General features: G+C 42.7%; 1 protein-coding gene across 1 annotated transcript in view; it reads left to right on the forward strand.

Moving 5' to 3' along the window:
• The first annotated feature begins 268 nt into the window (after positions 1–268).
• LOC129324030 (uncharacterized) overlaps positions 269–21,116 on the forward strand; it is a 181,011-nt gene continuing 160,163 nt past the window's right edge. The window contains exon 1 of the mRNA XM_054970994.1: positions 269–338. Within this exon, the coding sequence (XP_054826969.1) occupies positions 269–338 (70 nt within the window). The remainder of the gene's footprint in view (positions 339–21,116) is intronic.

Here is a 21,116-nt window from a genome sequence, read left to right on the forward strand (position 1 = left end):
AAATAAGGCTCTGGGGCACCTGTTTTTGAATACAATGGCACCAAAATCACACAGAACACAGTCCTCCCTCTAAAGCATTTGAGAGACAAATTTGAGAACATGCATCAACAGGTTTCCATGTTTATGGACCCCGAGAAATGCTTGAGGAAGGCACATGTCAAGGCAAGTGTTGGGCAGCTGTGCAGTGTGCACGCACGCACATACTATTCTTTACAAGGGGGGAGCTGGGGAAACAAGGCTCTATTTGCACTATACTAAAAACTGCGTCATGCAAAAATCCATTGATCCAATGATCCTCAAGCACGTGAAAACTCACACAACAATGGACCTCAAAGAAGGTGAGTGTTGGCGAGTGAACACAATGGTAGGAAATTTACTGGCAAAGGAGCACCGGCACAGCATGCGAGCGGGAGAGCACTCCATTGCCAACCAGCACAGTGCAATGAAATAGAAAGAATGTTGTTTCTTTATGATAGTGACAAAGCCGAGAAATTATTACCTTTGAGTTTTGCTGTTATGCCAAGTTTCTGCGTGTCTTGCGGATTCATTTCCAGGATGAGGGGCAGATCCTCCTCTCCCTAATCTGCTTTGCAGCAGCCTGGGACTCCCTGTTTAAACCCACGGGCTGCTGGCCTGACCTTGCACTGTATGTAAAATCGTGCAGATAGGAAGGCCTAGATGTTGTTTTTTCCTTCCCAGAAAGGGAAGTAGAGGGAGGATGGCACTCTCCCCCCCCCTATTTCTTACTAGTAAAAGTGGGAGAGTGGGCAGATTGCTGGCTGCCAGTCTGCCTTTCTGACTAAAACCATAACTTAAGGTCAAGCTAGACATGCAGGTTTTTTAAAAAGTGTACGGAATACTCCATGTGGAGCAGCAAAAGCAGGCAAAAAACCCTCCCTCCCCTGCTATTTTGACATGGGGAAACGGCTTGAGGAGGGAGGGAGGACCCCCTCCACTCCCTGCGGAGGCACTCCGAGGCCGTTTGGGCTCTCCTTTATATTTTTTAACAGCTGTTCCCCAAAGCTGCTGTGTGGCTGCAGGGAACCTGAGTTGGGGCCGGGGAACTCAGACCCAACTCTTTAAAAACCTGCACTTCTAGCTTGACCCCATCCCTCCCGCAGAGTTGAATGAAAAGGAAAAAGGAGAAATCACAGGAAGAGAAGCAAAAAGAAAATTATCCGATCAGATCAGTGCTTCCGTGTGGACTACTGATCTGGAAAGAATTGGTGGTGCATGGTGGTGCATGGGAGTGTGCAATGCACATGCCTGCCACATCCCCGTCATTTAACACTGGGTTAACAGTATTAATCAGAAAAGACCAAAATTCCAGATGAAATTCCTCCTGGTGCTCCTCAGTCTACTGTCTTTGGAGGACTTCTGCAGTCACAGTGGTGGCCCTGGAACCTAAGAGAAGGGCAGCCGCCGCCAAAGGCCACTGAATGGGCGTGAACCAGCTCCACATGCCTGGTGGCTCCTCAGTGCAGCTCTCCTTTAATAATTGCCTTTTCTTTTCAATTTTCACCCTAATCTGCCTATATGAACTTTTGTAGCAGCCAGGGGCTCAGAGGTTGAAGGAAACTCTTCCTTCCTCAAGGAAAGGTCAGATGTTGTTGACCTTTCCTTGCATTGTGTGTAAAAATGCACATAAAGAGATGGTGATGGTGACGCTGGCTCTGACAGTACCATGCCATCTGCTGCTCCTCTTCATGGTGCAAAGCAAACCTTTTGTGATTTGATCCTTACAAGCCATTTAGGGCCAATGCCATTGCCCAGGAAGTGATGAAGAAAAAGTGCACTCATGCATGCTGCGCACATCCCCTCCCCACCAATGGACTTAATGCTAAGGGCTCAGAATCTCTCTACACAAGACCTCTTACACGAGAATGCTCAAGTGTAGGGAGACACAATGCTAGCCGGCAAGCATAGTTTAAAAAGACAGAGCTGAAGATTCTGTCAGTTTCACCTCTCTACAGAGCCACAAAGATGCTTCTCAGAGGGTTGGTTAATTTCCTCTTCATCTCCCTAAAGGCTCTCTCAAGAGGAAATTAACAAAATCCATTGAGGAGCGATCTTTGCTGGCTCTGTAGAGAGGTGAAATTGACAGAGTCTTCAGCTCTATATTTTTAAACTATGTTTCCCAGCCAGCATTGTGCCTCCCTACACTTGAACATTCTTGTGTAAGGTCTCATGTAGAGACACTCTCAGTCCCTCTCCTTTGGTTCGTTGCATCACTGTTGAGTGCTGACTGACTTGCCATTAAGGAAAACAAGATGCTGCTGGTCGACTGCTTGCCTGGCCTGCATGGCCTCTGTGCAGTAAGAGCCAAGGGGGGGGGGGCGCTTTTGGGTGGGGAGAGGGGGGCGTTGTTACATCCTTGTTCCCTGAATTTGCTCCACTTGTTCCAGAAGTTGCTTTAATGAGCCGAACCAGCAATTTCTGTGTGTATTTTTGGATTTTTTAAATTATGCACACCACTAATATTGATGCTCCACAGCTCCCGCATGTTGTTGAAGACCTGTCCATTCCATCCCTCTCCTCCAAGCAGAAGGGCAAAAACTGCCCCAGGGAATGACAGCACAGGGCGAGTGATGCTTGCCCACAATTAAAACATGGCATCTTTTAAACATTTTCGTCCGAATACTTTTTTCAAATTCTTGCACCCATAGCAGCACCAGGTGCATTAACAACACAGCAGCCAGTATCCAGCCATGCAGTTCCAAAATCTAAAGGTAAAGTTTTCTTAAGAGAAGGTGATGATTTCTACCCCCTGCAAACTTCCATTTTGCCCCCTATACAGTTTCTGTGGATTCAGTGACCCCCCCCAGGAAAAAATGAGGGGGGGCTCACTTGAATATAGAGAGAGGGTAGAACTGGCAGAAATTGCCACCCCTTCTTGAGGAAATCCTTACATCTTTGGGAACACATTGTTGGATACAGGCCAGTGAATATTGATTTGGTTCATTCTTTAGGAAAGGTTGCTTTCTTTTCAGGAAAGGGATTGAGAATACTTTGAGCTCGACAGACATTCCTAGATTTTGCATAGATGACCATCTTTTTCCATGTTCTGGAACTACTCAGCGTGCAAGAGGAATATTACTAAACATCTCAGAGCTTACTTTGCTCCATTTTATACCCATATGTTTTCATCGTTATATACATGTTTGAAGTTAATAGAATCATTCCCAATATCGTTGCAGTTCCCACTGAAATCAGTGGGACGGCCCCACAGCAAATGGCTGGCTGTAAGTGCCTCAGTATTCTCAGTGAAAATGGGGTTCCTTGTTTTCAAAAACATGGGAAAGGAAAACCTGTCAGAATGTGTGGCAGAGACCAATTTACCACAAACATCAAAACCCACACAACTGAAGTTTTTGATTAGTCATATGAAACTTTCTTGCCAGTCACCCTGGAGTGGAGGGGAATGTAACTGCTTATTTGTTCATGTGAATTTTAAATGGTGAGCTGGGAAAGTTTCGAGATCGATAGTGCAATCCCAATGCAGAGTTATCCCATTGAAATTAATGGGCTTAGACTGGAGTAACTCTTTTTAGGACTGCACTGTTAGACTGGGGTAATTCTTAGGACTGCACTGTTATAACTTGTAATTTTTATTTTTTGCAAACTTCACTCATATAGCCCCTAAACAGAGTTTTTAAATTGTAAAATCGTTGCCACAGCCAACTCACCGTTCCCGCAGTATGACTAGAAAGCGGCTTTATCTCGGCTCCAATTATCCCCCAAAGTCCCGGATTCGTACAGAGCCCTGTGGAGTTTTGTATAACCAAAGCCTCGAGCCATTCTGCAAAGGTCAGATGATTCCCTGGAGGGTTTGACTTCATTTATGGTCTTTATGTTCTGAAGTCAAGCTTCAGTTCAGGGATTTACACACAAAAGGCTGAAACGCTTGAAGTCAGACGTGAGTGCAAAAGGTTTGCAGGGTGAATTCGAGCTGAGGCGGACAGCCTGAGGGAAGTCTGCAGGTCGACTTCTATGATGGGAACTAGCTTGCAAGGTTGGAAGTATAGACACATTTAGCATTAAAAGAATTCAAAGCTGGAAAGAATTTTGAAACTGCTTAGCAAGGCTCCCCAGTTAGCCATTGCCACAAAGTTTAAAAGGTTTGGCATGCTCTACAAATCTGTAGACAATTTAGGGCTCCATTAAAGTTCCAGTTATTCTTCAGGGGTTAATCCTGAGATGGGTTGAACCCAGCAATGCTAACCACAGATGCAGATACAGGCCAGGAGATGATGACAAACTATTTTCCATTCTTTCCCAACAGCCATGGATAACTTCATAATTTGAGCCCAGGTCCACTACAGTCCAAATCTATGTCACATCGGTCTCTGGTTTTCCCATCAAGTCCAGAGGATTTTGCATGTAATTCTTCTAGTCTAACTTTGCCCCATACAGATGCACCCGACTGTAATCAGCTTTTAACAAAAACTTCCTGACCAAAACAGACATTTGAGCAGTTCTACTCTGCCTACCCTGTAGTCAGCCAGTGGGCCATTTTCCTTCCCAGAAATCCTTGCCAAAAACCCAGGCTTTTTTTCAGCTGGAACGCGGTGGAATGGAATTCCGGCACCTCTTGAAAATGGTCACAGGGCCGGTGGCCCAGCCCCCTGATCTCCAGACAGAGGGGAGTTTAGATAGGGCAATCTAAGCTCCCCTCTGCCTGGGGGGCGGGGCCACCGGCCATGTGACATTTTCATTGAGGGCGATTTAAAATTTTAAAAACTCCCCCCTTGTTCCAGCTGACCCAAAGTGATGGCATTGTGCAGTCCTGAGTTCCACCACTGAGTTCCACCACCTCTTTTCCCAGAAAAAATGCCCTGTCAAAAACTATTCAATTTTAGCACTAAAGGGGCACCTAATGTAACAAGGCATATTTTTATCATGCTCTTCCTTTAAGTCAAGGTGACATATGTGCTTCTCTCTTCTCCATTGTATCTAGGAATGCATTTGTAGCAAACTCATTCAACTGACAAACAGACCATATATCCAGTTGCTGTCATCACTCATGAGCCAAACGTGATTTGTTGCCTATCCACCAAGCAACTTAAATGTCCGTCAAACATCTTTGCAGCTGTACAGTAGCTGCGGTGGTGGAGTTTCATTGCCTTGCCTTGTGGGGGCTTTTGCATATGCGGGCATTAGATGAGATTATTCTACCCAGGCTTATGGATGGTAGAAGCAGGTAAATTAAACAATGTAAGGTGGAACTATGCCACTCATAAGGCAGTGTAAAAGTGTGCATGAGTGAAATGAAGTTCGTAACACAGACTTAAATGAACACCAAAAATTAAGATCTTAAAAAAAAATACAGTGTTTAGACAAATGTCTGCTACATTACTGAGGACTCTAGATTAGACATGGGCACGAACCAAAAAAAAGAAAAAAAAGAACCATGTCCAATGTTTTTGACTGAGATTTTTGACAGCATCTGCAACCTTTGATCCTTTCGTGGAAGATGTCATGGATCGACTTTGGAACCCTCAGCATATAAATATATGATCCATCACTGAACTACAGTCCTTTTCCTTTCTGGAACATGGCCAGAGATATAAGTAACAGAATAATGATACAGAGGTAGGAAAGGAAAAGTGAAAAGTTCTTTAGATATGCTGTAGAAGATAAAGAGAATTTTGACAGATCCCTAAAGGAATGTATCTTCCTTTTTTTTTTATTCTAATGAAAAACAACTGTCTGTGCATCTGTTTAGAAATGAAGTGTTAAATAGGGTGAAAAGACTAAAGGAAATGCCAAAATTGGTGTGAGAACACTTAAACAGTATTTCCCACTGTTTGCAGGATGCATTTTAGAGGCGGTGTGAACCTTGGAGGTACTTTTAGAAGGGAAAACACAACTAGCAGTACACTCAGACAATGGGAGGCTAGGAGGCTCTCTGTCCACTGCTGTGGTAACCACAAACTACAAATTCTTTTGTTTAAGTGGTTCTTTTCCCGTAGGTGAAATTGTCTAAAACGGGGGGAAAGTGGCACAAGTCTAGACAAGTCTAGAAGTCTTTCTCTCCAGTATTTGCGTATATTAAGCATATATATCATCAGTCCACAATTACAGCTTACTTTCAGAGGCACGAGAACCGGTATCTGACAGGGTTGTGTGTTACCACTTGGAGATCCATTTGAACAATCTTTGTAGGTCTATGAGACAGAGCTGCTCAGAAGGAAACTCTGGTTTGGGGGCAGTGTGTGCTGCAGCAAAAATGGCTATTTCTCTGGTTTTGTTGCTAAACGCTCCCTTTTGTCGCCCCAAACTGGGATCAGATAGATTTCACCACCCTATAATGACACAAATAAGTCTAAATTGGGAGAAAGACTGTGTAATGTGCTGTTTTTCACCCAATCAAGGCTAGAACATAAATGGGCAGAGTACCACCAACTCCCTTGTAGTTAACACCAGTGAAGCTGCAATGCGGATTACACCTTACAGGCCACATACACCAGTATTTATACTATCTCCATAACCCAATTCATGCTAACTTAGGGTACACGAGACATCTGCCGGCAGACATGTGATTCCTAGAAGTGGGGCACTCAGGAGCCTCCGCCCCGCCCTGTTTTTAGTCCCTGAAAGTGTGTGGAGTGGAAGAGCGGGAAGGCTAAAGCCTATTTTCCTGCCATGTGACACTGCGGAGCAGAATGGGGGCAGAAAGTACTTTTAAAAATGAGTCTTGGTTACATATCTAATGTAATCTAGGATGGCCTTCAGCTCATAAAACCATTGAGGAATTCATTATGAAGATAGTCGCAAACAGCATCATCCGTAGAGGCAGGAGGGTTTGTTCTTCCCTCTGTATGGGGATCCCTCCAAGTTTTATTAGTCCAATGTATTTGTTTGGCATTAACAGTTCCGAAATATGGATGAGCAATTATGCTGGCAAGATTAACAGTGCACAATCCTAAGAAAAGTTATTCAAGTCTAAGGCCAATGGGCTTAGACTGGAGTAACTCTTCTTAGGATTGTACTGTTAATGCACTACCTTCTGCAGTCTCTGAAGGCCGCATGTTGGGTATACCTTTTTCAAATAGATATTGTGGCTGTGGTCTGGGTGCTATCAAATCTGTACCCCATGCTTTATTTGAATGTCCCTGGTACATCAAGGAGATACAGAAATGGATCAAACCCTTGACATTACACTGGAGAATCTACACGAGATATTTTAGTTCCTAAATTGCTAACAGACTCAAGAGCGGCAAATTTACTCATTTTAGCCGCATTTTGAGTTCAGGCCATGAGAATCTGGGCAACTTATAAGAAATCGGCCTCTTTCTAGTTTACATACTCATCTTCTCTGGCCTGAATTCTTCCTTTCTTCCTCATATTTTCAGTTATGTTTGAAGAACACTACTTAAGATAGGTCAGAAGAGTAGAGTAAGAAAGAAAGAAAAGAAAGACATCTGAGGCAATTCAGTTTGAAGGTTTTCCCAACCCAACTCACATAAGACATCACAGGTAGATAGAAGTGCCCCACTGGGGAAAAGGCGGGGGAACGCGTCTCCCAGGGCATCGTCCCAGGCAGCGTGCACTCATGCTCCACAGTGGGCCCATTTGAGGCCAAAATTGGCCCGCTGTGAAATGCAGGAGTTCACAAGGGCCCTCCCAGCAGAGCTCCCACACACTGCAGCAGGCCGAATCAGGCCGTTTGGGGTCAAAATGGGCCTGCTGTGAAATGCAGAAGCATTCCAGGGCCCGTCACACCACCCCAACAGTGCTCCCATGCTCTGCAACAGGCGGATTTCAGCCCCAAATGGGCCCAAAGACATTTGCAAAGGTAAGTGCCAAGTCTCCTACCTCCCACCCAGAGGGTGAGGGGATCTGGCAACCCTAGATAGTACTGAGAATGCAATCCAATACAGGGTTTCATCAGTCTGGAGTACCTCTGCTCAGACTGTACTGTGAATTTCTTAACAAAATTATTTGCCTCTCAAGGCAAATTCATGCTTCATGTCAATATATTCATAGTTGTAAGATGCCTTTCTCAAAGGTTTTCAGATAGGCAGTGGTCTGTAAACATTGGGTAACACAAAGCATTTTTCTACCTCTAATATTTCCGGTGTTATCCAAAACATTGCACATTTATGGGAAATTCAGTTTCCCCAGTGCTATTTATTCTATGTTTTCTACAAGCAGCAATAAATCTTCACTCCATAGGCTGCAGTGAGTATGACCTGTTCCTTGGCATCATGGCCTGTTATGTTTCCATCCCAATATATGTGTTTGGTTTCAAGAGGGTGAGCAGGCAATGGGCCAAGAAGAGAATGTGTCTCCCTTTGCAGCCCCTATCGGAGCCAAGATATTATCCTGACTTTTAAAAATGCATGAGCAATCAGAAAGAAATTGAAAGCTGAAACCATCCTCGGTGCACCTCTCCATTTCTCTCATCCTGCAGTTGAAAGGTATCCTGGATTATGACAGTCAGGGTGGGAATTAAAAATTCCCAATCGATACTGGTCTTGGAGGTTTCTATTCCTCACTTGTTCTAAAATGTTCTTTGTAGACTTAGGTTGCACTGAAGGTATGTGCTTGCGGTATACTCTGAAGAGCCAAGGTCTGTGTCAGAAAGAAGCCCACAGAACAGCACATCTTCATCACTCTTGTACATCTGTTCCTTATGTATCTTCCCTCCTGCAGGGTTCTTTTGCAGCCGAGCTGGAAACTGTGATGCAGTGTTTGGAGTTGCTTAAAGAGCTACAGTGTCTCTCTCCTTACAATGCTCCATGCCATGCTATGATTCGTCTGGCAGCCATACAGCTATCCTGGGCTTGCTTTAATCTCAGTAGCAGAGTCAAACATTTTGCAAACTTTTTTTTTTCACTTCTTGGCTCCATGTTGGCCCAAATCTTGTAATGCTGCAAAAATCCAGAGCCAAAAACCCAAAGGCCAGTCAGTTACTGACAAGCAGCTATTCTTGCTGTGCCAGGGCCATTCCTCAGGCAACTCGACACAGTCCGCCACTCTGTGTCCACAATGAGGGAAGTGATGTCATATTTGCAGATATTATAGATTTGCAGATATTATAGATGGAGCTGGCCCATCAGTCACGCCATAATGAAGGGCTTGGAGATGCTGGCCCAAGGATAATTGATTCCTTTAGCAGCTCCCAACCTAGTAATGCTGAGGCACACTGACCATGAACCTAAACTGAGACAGAATTCAGCAGAAGGTGATTTTACCTTTGCTATCACTAAATATGTAGCCATAGTATGGGAATTGAACACATGAAGTTATCTTTTGTCAAGTTAGTCCATTCTACTTCAGTATTGTCTACTTTGGTAGCAAGTCACAAGAAAAGAATGGTCTTTCCTATCACCTGCTCCCTTTGGGAGATGTCTGTTCTACTACTGAGGCACAGCCTCTCCAAGGACAAGAAGAATCCAAAATGGGGGGTGGGGGGATTGATGCACCATTACCATGCTGGATTGGGCTCCAGGGGACCTGGCCACCCTAATTGTAAAGACTTCAGCTTTCTTGTACGTCATTGATGGGTCATGTTATTTGCACTCACTTCCATTGATGTGATTGCACAGTCCCGGGAGCACATGTGCACTTTGCGCATGTGTGGAGCCCGGGAATTGCCCCAGGTACTCCAAACCCATGCTACGCCGCTGTCAACAAGATTTTCAGAGTATAAGCTCCCTTCTTCAGAGTATGCGACTCTCTTGAGGACATGTTCTAATCTAAATCTGAAGGATCAAAACAAGGTTGTCTGTCCATCTATTACTTACTTGATTATGAAATCCAAATTACAAAGTCAAGACATAATAAAAATGGCATACTTTGTAAACCTCTCTGAGTGGGCGTTAAGTTGTCCTGAAGGGTGGTATGTAAATTAAATGAATTTTATTATTACATCTCATTAGAATACTCCAGCCATTACAGCATGAGATGGCCATATATCAGTTAACTGTTCACCGCCCAGAGCCCCTGGGGATGGGCGGTATACAAATTGAAATATAAATAAATATAAATAAAACTGTTAAAGTCTAGTCTGAATCAAGTCTATGCTGAGAAAATGTTAGTTGCAGTGATAGTTCATTTTGCTCTCTAAGGTCATTTCCGCATGGACATTTTACTGTGCCTTGCTTCCCAAACTGGAGGTGTTCTTTTTCAGAACATCCACATGATATTTTCATACAACTGTCCACCTTCCATGTTTTTCTGGTTTCACTGAGATCCTTGCCAAACCTACTTTGCTACAACCTTTCTTTTAAAAAAAAAAAAAAGGGAGAAGGGTGGATCTAGCACAAGGTTTCCACTTGCGTTAGATCTCTTTCACAATCAGAAACGCAAGGTAAAGACTCGTATTTTCACTTCATTTCCACTTGTGCAACCAGTTTCTGAGTACTATAATATATATGAAAGAAACACTAGGTGTTGCACAACATCTTGCACAAGCAGAACTGCGCCAAGTCTAAGTTTCTGCATGTGCACAGCTGGATCCAAGCTACTGGTAGTTCCTTTATGACTTTAGGAACATAACTATAGTAATACACCTATTACCCTTTTTTTTCAGTCAGCAAAAAGCCCTCCAGTGGCATGGGGCGGGGGGAATAGTTGGTATGACAGGATATGAAGGAAAGCACAGAGAATAACCTTAGGTGGACATTTCACAGCTGCTGAGAATGTCTCTGTCTAGATGGGAGGGTGCAAGCAGGCCTCAGTGTAAAAAAGGGAGGGAAAAACCTTTTCTCCTTAGACAGGGAATTTGGGGCTCTGAATAAGAACGTCAATTTAGCCTGGGTTTTCTCTGGCTTTTAGGTAGGATTTGGGTTGGCTTAGGGAAGAAAGCTTGTTTTACTGAGACAAACAAACATCCCATTAAGGGCCAGAAATAACAACATTACTTGTGCAGGTTTGGGGGACAAGAGATTTGTGTGTTGAAAGGGCAACCTTGAACCTGTGGAGGATCCTGTTGGTTGTGGTAACAGGTTCCAGAGAAACTTCATATGCTGAGGTAAAATGCCTGGAGAAAGGGGAACAAAATATCCCCTCAGTGTTTATTTACACTAACAGAGGCTAAGTTACAAAATATTCACTCTCATTGAGAAAGTTTGTAATCTCTGGGGGTGAAGTTGAGAGCCAGTTTCAACCTATAAACTGGAGCAATCTGCACAAGATATTTACTTGGTTAAATACTATATTTTCTGTTAAATAAAAACTTGTTTATTTCCTTTTCTGTCTTGTCCATTCAGTCAAATATCTATGGAAAAGGGATCCCTACTTACCTCATAATAATTATACAACAGCAATTTAGCAGGTTCCCAAATAAGAGACCTGTAGAGCACACAGTTTACACACTACCAACATTTTAATACAAGTTCATGTCACCCATTTAAAAAATAGAAGGAGAAAGGCCAGAATGTGGGACTAAATATTTTAAGAAAAGGTTCCATGCATTTCAAGATGTACCTGAGGCGTCTCACTACAGCATATTAATAATAATAATAACAGCACTTATATGTGTCCCCCTAACCCCACCCCTGGCCAGCCACCACATTAAAATTAAAAGAATGCTAGAGATGGGCACAAACTGGGGAAAAAACGAACCATGCGGTTTGTGGTTCATCGCATTTCATGAACCACAAACTTTTACGAACTTGCCCCGGTTCACAAACCAGTTCGTTTGGTTCGTGAAAACATCACTTCCAAGGCAGCAGGAGATCACTTCCAGGGCTGCAGGCAGCCCATCCCCCCATTGCCTAGGAAACTAATTGATCAGCACCAGGCTGTCTGCAGTGAGGAACCAAAAAGTGAACCAAATGAATCAGCCTAAAAGTTCGTGGTGGTTTGTCAGAAACGGGCTCTGATGAACCACCACTTCATGAAACACGAACTGGCCCAGTTCATGACGAATTTTGGTTCGTATTTCGGTTCATGCCCACCTCTAGAGAATTCCTCTTAACTGTGCTAGTGGATTCTGCCTGAAGAAATCATCTTAATAAAGGTAGCACCATTTATTTTTGGCCTGTCCTGGTTTTGCTGGTAATACTAGAGTTTAACTCTCTCCACTCTGATTTTTAAAAAACTCTATGAGACTAAAAAAATCTTATTTAGCACATCTGGCTGTTGAAGACTAATTCTAACACCTTACCTTAGAAAAAATAAAATATTTTATCATAACTAGACTGAATAATATTACACCAAAGAGAGGGGCCATAGTTCAATGGTAAAGCACACAATTTTCATGCAGAAGATCATAGATTCCCTCGCATATCAAGTGAAAAGGATCTTAAGACCAATAAAAATCTGTGACTGAGACTTTGGAGAAGGGCTACCAGTAGAGGATAAAATAGTGAGTCAGCTATGTCAGTGGTTGGGCTCATTATAAAACAGTTTTACATGTTTTTTTTTTTTTTAACAAGAGTTGAACCATTTATTTATTTAGTTTTACCCCTCAATAAAGCACAGGTACATAGTTCTCTTTTTATTTTATCCTCACAACAACTTTGTGAAGATGGTTAGGCTGACAGTGATTGGCCAGAGATTAGCCAGTGACTTGAATGCTGGTCACCCTGGTCTTAGAGCCAAGCTACAAGTGACGCCCCACCCAGGCTGGACTCCTGCCAGCCTCCCTCAAGTCCCGACGGGAAATGTAGGCGTCCTGGTCCTACAGCTTGGCTCTCTATTACAGCTGCAAGACCAGGACGCCCACATCTCCCACCAAAACCCGAGGGAAGCCGACAAGTGTCCAACCTGGGCAAAGCGTCACCTGTAGCCTGGATCTCAGTCCAGCTCTCCAGCCCATGCAATTTATTGGTTCTTAACCCTTCCCACCTTCTTTTTTTTAAAATTTTTATTGGATTAGATTATAATATCATTCAGTACATTCATTACCCCCTTGTAAGTCTATTTCTAACCCCCTCCCTTTCCTCCCCCCTTTTTAGTTGACTTCCAACAGTTTTCCAACCCTTAGTCTATTTTATTACTTAATTACTTAATATCTCATATACCCTGTTAAACACACAGTTAATACTCTTTTCTCTATGCTTATTAAATCTCTACTAAAAATATCTCTATATCTCTGTGGTACAAGTTTCCCTTTAAATACCTCAGGTAAACCATATATTCTACCTAAAATAATGCTAGCACAATCATATATATTAGCAATCAAGATATTAAAAATATAACATTGCATCCATTTTACTTTCCGATTGTTTTACATGTTCAAGTTCAAAACTCTGAAAAGAAACATCTCCCTTCTTTCCTGGACATCTGGGGACATTTAGCAACATCTAGTCAGTCAAATCAAAATGGTACCAGTAAAAGGAATGAGATAAATCTAAACAATATATAATGCTCTCCCAACTGTTAAAAAACACTACTTTTGAGTAAAATAAATTACAGTATGATCCTAATGTAATAAGGTCCTCTGGATTCAGTATGACTTACTCCCAAGTAAGAATTGAAGCCTTAACATTTTATTAAAATCTCTTCCCTTTTTATAATACCCAGAAAGAAAACAGAAGCAATGACTTCCTCAGAGCAACATTAAGAATATAAAATTCAAAACATGAATCGAATTCCACGTACACACTCATTTCCTCCTAAAGGTATCTTCCAAAGATACCCTCTGAAATTGCTCTTTGGTGCTTTCCTGTGGTGTATTCTAGTGGAACAGCCCTTAGGTAACAAAAAGGAAGCATCCTTGGTGTCAGATAACGCAGTCACTTGTGGAGAGGTGGCTAGAAAATTAGTAATAATCAGGGCTTTTTTTCAGCAGGAACGCGGGGGAACGGAGTTCCAGAATCTCTTGAAAATGGTCACATGGCTGGTGGCCATTTTCTCTGAGGGCAACCTACTGAGTTCCACCACCTCTTTTCCCAGAAAAAAAGGCCTGGTAATAATACTGCAATCGGTTAGTGTGAGACTATGGATATTAAATTGGTCTCGCTTTAGAAATGAAATAAATTATTGGATCAAGGCTCAATCTCTCGCCACCAACAGAAGCCTTGATGCCTTTTCCATTTTGCTTTGTAACAGGCGCTTTCAGCACATATTGTATTGTTATTACGCGAGCTGCCAAGTCCACAGAGCTGCTTTGAATTTATGGGTTTTTTTTTTAAACTGAAGCTTTGGGTTTTCATTGGATTGCCATTAGGTTTCCCAGACTTTGATGATGTTTCAATAATGCAATAAAAGGCAGGTCCTCACCACAACAAAAGGCAAAAATATCATGTTTGAATAAACAGAAATCTTTTCCAATTCAGAACATGTCGTCATGTTTTTTGTATAACCCTCCCCAGAATGAGATCTTCTCTGGAACTAATTATTTTTGCAGATCAGCGTAGTATTTACTCTCCTGAAGAAGTTCATTACATGATATGGCTTAAGGACTAAAATCTTTCCTTAAAAAAAACAGATGCACGAATTTAATAAACAGAGAAGCTGTAGACTGAAATTTGCACATGGCCCTTGTTTTCCATAATCACCATTCTAGATGTTCTATCAAAACGTCTCTTCTGCCTACGTCCATGAATATTCCATACATTTTCAGATATATGTAGCACATACAAAATCAAGGGATTATAAAGAATTAAATATCTCTTAAACATACAAAATAAACTAACTCAAATCAGATTTATTGAAATGCATTTTTTGCCCTATAAAAATGCCTTGTTCCAAAAGGATTTGGTTACTAAATTTGTGATGGTGTGTAACATTACATAAGTAGGTGGATATGCAATCAATTTACTTGATAAGTGAACAAAGCAGGAAACTCTTATATGTCTCCAAGGCAAATGGAATAAAACTGTGGTCAGACATAAAGTATGTGACGTGTTGAGTATCTACTGGGAGAACAGCACAAGAATAGCCAGGTCAGTCTGTTGCACCAGAAATAATAAAAGAATCCTGCAGCGTTATAAAAGCTATCAGGTTTAATATGGCATAAACTTTCATAGGTTATAGCTCATCCTGAACAGAGTCTTAATATTCCCTATACCAATTTCCACTAGCACTTACCTTTATACCCTTCAGGTTCAATTTCTATCTTGAAAGTAATGATTAGAGAAGCTGAACATCCGGCTCCCCCAGCCCATCACTTTTATGGCTGTTCACAACTATTCATAACCCCTTTTTTCCTCACTGTTTTCCCCTTTTTTGCTGTTGCATTGTTGGCCGTTTCCCTTCTTGCTTCATTCCTCCTTGAATGATCCCAGCCAATCAGGAATCACACACTAGGCGGATAACATGCATAGGTAGCCAATCAGATTTTGCTACCAAGGGTACATTAATCTATTAAAAGAGGAAATACGTCCTGTACTGGATAGACAATCAGCGATCACTTCTTTTCTGATTAACATCTTTCCTTTCTGATTAACATTCCAAGACCCATTACCTCAATTATAGGTCAATATTCAGTTCTTTCTTCTTCTCTTTTGTCAGCAATCCGTCTGATTGAGGGGTCCTTGCATGTGTATTATCAATATCCTGTTTTCATGACCACTGAAATGTGGATTAGAAGAGGGCATGTACACTAGGTTTGCCAACCACTAGATGGTACACAAAGAAAATTGGGCAGCTTGGATTCTTCCACCCACGAGCCACTGTCAACCTTTCACCTGAAAAAGAAGAAGATTCCATATAGAAACCATTATTGACTTTGATATTTACCTGTTGCATTATTCATTATTTGGACCTTGATACCTGTTGAATGCCTTCCTTGTTCGGAAGTTACAATGTCCTACTTGTGGATTTATGTAAAGGCACTGGGTTAATTCCTGGGTGCACCTTGATTATGATGTTCATGATTGTTTGATTCATCTAGAGAGTTTTTTACTCTATTATACTGTTTTTGTAAATTTCTGGTAATTGAGCCTTATTTTCTACTTGTGTGTTTTTCACCTCTTTGAACCACTAGATGGTGGCTGGAGATATCTCATAACTGTATAGGACACACCAGCATAGGACGCACCCCTCTATACTTGGCCGTATAGAGGGGTGCGTCCTATGCCACCAGAGATTGCTTAAGCGGCAGTGTTGCTTTGAAAATGTATGGGGAGGAGGTCTGATGACCCCTGATGCAGTCTGGAAACAAGCGTTAACAATAACCAGTATGAGTATGACAGTTTAATGTCTACAATCAAAAAGCAATAACTTTGCACATCTCAGCGTTGACTGATTGACATTCCCCTTTCAAACTTTCAAGCACTTCGCGGGAGCTATTATAACTCCTGGAACTGGTTGGACTTTGTGTCCCATAGTCACTTTGTGAATTGCTGTGAATTTAGTATGAAATTGTATAGAAATGTTTATTGTCTTACACGCTCTGCGCCACTTTAAGAATATTTCACACAATATATTTTGAAGAGATTCTTTGATGGTACATAGTTTGTTCCCTTAGACATGGTTATCCACCTGGATCTTTGCGGCCACTTTTTCATCCTGCAGAGACTTAAATGCAGGGCTTTTTTTCAGCTGGAATGCGGTGGAACAGAGTTCCGGAACCTCTTGAAAATGGTCACATGGCTGGTGGCCCCGTCCCAGAGTTGAGATTGCCCTCTGTGCCACGGTTTAAACTGCGCCACAGTTTAGATTGCCCTCTGTGCTGTGGCGCAGAGGGCAATCTCAACTTCCCTCTGTCTGGAGATCAGAGGATGGGGCCACCAGCCATGTGACCATTTTCTCAGAGGGCAACCCACGGAGTTCCACCACCTCTTTCCCCAGAAAAAAGCCCTGCTTAAATGTGTATTGGTTCTACTTCTAAGTAGCTTTCAGGTCAAATGCCAGCAATGTGCTGATGAGTGTGGTAAACTTTCCACTTGTCCCTGTGCTTTTGTCTGGAGCTAAGCTGACATGTGGGTGACACCATCCTAAGAATAAAACTTCCTTGAAACTGCCTTTTTGTAATCTGGTGGTGGAGGAAAGTGACCTCAAGTCATAGATGACTTATGGCAACCCCTGTTGGGGTTGTCAAGGCAAGAGATTAACAGAGGTAGTTTGCCATTGCCTTCCTCTGCAACTCTTGCCTTCATTGGAGGTCTCCCATCCAATTATTAACCAATGACAACAACTTTTGATTTATATACCGCCCTTCAAGACAACTTAATGACCACTCAGAGCGGTATACAAAGTATGTTATTATTATCTCCACAATAATCACCCTGTGAGGTGGGTGGGGCTGAGAGAGCTCCGGAGAGCTGTGACTGACCCAAGGTCACCCAGCTGGCTACAAGTGGAGGAGTGGGGAATCAAACCTGGTTCTCCAGATTAGAGTCCCACTGCTCTTAACCACTTCACCAAACTGGCTCTCCAGAGATGACCTACTTTTTTATCCTGTAGAGAGACTTAAATGGATATTGCTTCTACTTCCAGGCAGCTTTCAGGTCAAATGCCAGTAGGTCAAATGCCAGGGTCAAGGGTGACCCTGTTTAGCCGTTGAGATCTGACAAGATCAGGCTTACCTGGGCTAGGTCAGGGTTTTTGGAACCTACCTAGCCTAATAACTTACACCAGATAGAGAAAGAAGCTTGTGTTTTTCTGTATCCAGTATCCTTTTCAGACAGTTTCTTGCTTTGATCTTTTAAGTACATTCTGAGTTCTTTAAACTTTTTTAATTTTTTAATTACAATAGTGTGCTTTATGGGCTATTTCATACTCTGTTTACCTTTCCCTACTTAATCATATATTTTGGACTAAATCCAAATAACATTGTGGAGTCTCCTGTTCTTTTTATGAGGATTTTATTCACATTCTGGCGATCTGAACAGTCAGCAAATAAGATTTTACAGGTTATGCAACATACTTAGGCCAAAGAGATGGGCCAGGAGGACAGACAGGCAATCTAAGTTAGAAATAATTCTGCATAGCCGGATTTGCCCAGCTGTACTCAAATATGTGGCCAATTTTTCTTCCTACAGATCTTGCAAGTAGACAAAGATAGTTAACGTTAATATAAGTGATTTAGTTGGGTGAGTTTAAAATACTACCTCATATTTTTACTCAGAACTATATTGACAAGAAATGTTTTTAACATTCACAAGATATCCTACTACAGTTAAAATTTACTTCCTGGGAAGTAGACAGTAGATAAATAACTTTGACTTTACCAACCAAATTAAATTGTTTATATCAAGGAAGAACATTATTAATTAAGAGACTTAGGGTTGTTAGAGTGTTGGATGATGACCTGGAAGACCCAAATTTATATCCCCTTTTCCTATGAAATTTATTGGGTGCCTCCAGCCAGCCATGCTTTCTCAACACAACCTACTTCACAGTCTTGTTGCAGGTAGGATTGCCAGGTTGAGCCTGGCAATCAGTAGGAGGGATGGGTTGGAAACATGGTGTGGGTGGGTATGTGTGATGTCAGCAATGTCACTATGTCAATTCCAGATACAACCCGGAAGTGTGAAGGGGTAGGTCTAGGAATTGCAGAAAAATCTATGGTTTTATCATAGAATTTATGGCATTTCCTAGAGTTACCCTTTGGTACTTCCAGGTTGTACATGGAAGTGATGTAACAATGTAGTGTTGTTGCTGTTTTTTGTTTTATTTTTCTCCCACCATTACTTGGAGAGGTGGCTGGCAATTGGGCCTCCTTGTGGGAGGCTTCCCATCATAGCAGGAGGTCTGGCAAGTCTAGTCATGAGAATAAAGTGGTGGAGGGAGAAATAAGTACAACGTCCTGGAGGAACAATGAGGGAGGGTATATGGCTCAGTGGCAGAGCATCTGTTTTGCATGCAGATGGTGCAAGTTTTAATCTTCAGCACTGCAAGTTAAAAAAGAATTAGGTAGCAGGCAATGTGAAAGTCCTCCACCAGAGACTCTGGGGAACAGCTGCCAATCAAAGTAGACAACGTTGACCTTGACAGACCAATGCTCTGCCTTAATGCAAGATAACTTCATGTGTCCAATGCACTAAATAAAGAAATATTAAATTATACACATAATTTATTCATAGTCTTCCCCCTCTTGAGGTGAAAGGATTCCATCAGACATGAAATCATTAAGCTGGCACTGCAAGGCAATCTTTTGCACACTTCTTTCTTGACGTTTTAAGAGCGAAAGTAAATCCATATTCACAAGAGGAAAAGCCTGCAGGAGGCTGGGCTCTTCAAAGGTAGGTTACAACAGTGAGGGCAGCATATAGGCAGCTCCACAAAAGCTCACCCATTGTCCACACATCAGGTGACCAGGGCCGATTCCAGACAGCCCTCCCCATCCCGAAACGTCGCGCGTCGTCGCGCGGAAAACGCGAAATATCGCATTTTCTCGCGCGAGTTTTGCCGTCTGGAATCAGCCCAGCATTGTGCTCCACAGCCTGCCCCCAAAGAACTGATAAAACATTCATGATAAAACATGACCTGCAGATATTTCTGCCTCCCTTCCTATCAGCACTGCAACAATTCACTCAACCTTGCCTAGTCAGCTTCCTGCTAGCTGATGTTCGCAGACCCCAGCAACGCCAGGCTTTGCAGCCTTGCTGTTCCCACCAGTTAACTTGTTATTGCCGTGCCGGATAACCTGGCTCTTCCTGTTCTCTTCTGCATCACAGAGACACAAGCACCAGATTGTAGGATACCGGCCTTGCTTCTTGGGCTTCTCCCCATCTAACGAGTTACACCAGTCCTAAAGACCATTTGGCTAGACAGGATCAGGTGAAATTTTGATCACTAACACTTTGGAAACTAGCCACCACTTGCTGTTTTGCCAAGGAATTTTCCTATTCTAAGGGGACACCTTAACATTTAAAATATAAAAATCAAAAATTTTAAAAGGCTTTCAAAAAATTCTGTGATGGGAGAAAGCCGACCTCTAGGCAGAGAGGTCCACCGACTAGCTCCGCTCTGGCTACAACCCTGCATAGCCAGAAGGAACACACTTCAGATCAGCAAATCCTCCTCCTTCCATTCCGCCTCCCCCAAATTCACAGCGGGCTCCGTCCAGGCAGTTCTTCGAAGTCTAGCTATTTATTTATTTATTTTATCACATTTCTAGACCGCCCTCCCCGTCAGACGGGCTCAGGGCGGTTTAACAACAGTTTAACACAGTAAAAACATTATAAAAACATTAAAACATTATATCAAAACAATTAAAATTGGTGGGTATAAAATATTAAAATACAGCATTTTCCTGCATGGGTGGTGGAAGGTCTTCAGTGGTATGGCCGGCGAGAGGACAGCCTAGCCCCCACCAAATGCCTGCAAGACATCTCAGTCTTGCAGGCCTGGTGGAAAGATAACAAATCCTGCCGGGCCTTAGTTTCCTCAGACAGAGAGTTCCACCGGGTCGGAGCCAGGACCGAAAAGGCCCTGGCTCTGGTAGAGGCCAGGCAGACCTCCCTGGGGCCAGGGGCCATCAGCAAGTTCTTAGTAGCTGATTGAAGCGACCTCCGGGGAACATATGGGGAGAGGCGGTCCCGAAGGTATGCTGGGATCAGTCCGCATAGGGCTTTATAGGTCAACACCAAAACCTTGAACTGGACCCAGTACTCAACCGGTAACCAGTGCAGCTGACAGAGGATAGGTGTTATATGAGCCATGATTGGTGCTCTGGCAACCACCCGTGCTAGAGTTCCACCTTAGACAGAATTAATGGGCAACTCTAACGGTTTGCTAACTTGGTCACAGTCAAGCAGCCAATTAAACGCTTATCATCATACAACTGAATATTATACGGAAATGTTATTATTCCATTTGCGTCACTGTATTACTGATTTAATAGTTTATTTTATTTAGATGTTTTCTATGCCCTTTCTCATCAGAGCCTGCTCAAGGCAGTTTACAAATGTAAAAGTAAAACACTCTAACAGCTGTAACAATGTATAAAATAATTTTTAAAAACAGCATTTGAAACCCACCAAGAGCATCAAAATGGCCTTAAACAAATCTCATAAAACCAGGACTCATTTCGAGGGGGAACGCACAGGAACGCAGTTCCAGCAGTTCCCCAAAGAGGTCACATGTCAGGTGGCCCTGCCCACCTGACTCTTGGCCATTTTAGGCCCGTTTTGGCTTGGATTGGGGCTGAAACGGCCTGGATCGGGCCTCTGATGGGTGGTGGATCGATCTCCCGCTCATCAGGAGCCCGATTATGACCATTTGGGGCCACTTTTCAGCCATTTTCAGCCCCTTTTTGCCATTTTGGG

Source organism: Eublepharis macularius, chromosome 1 (assembly GCF_028583425.1).
Source record: "Eublepharis macularius isolate TG4126 chromosome 1, MPM_Emac_v1.0, whole genome shotgun sequence".
NCBI lineage: Eukaryota > Metazoa > Chordata > Lepidosauria > Squamata > Eublepharidae > Eublepharis > Eublepharis macularius.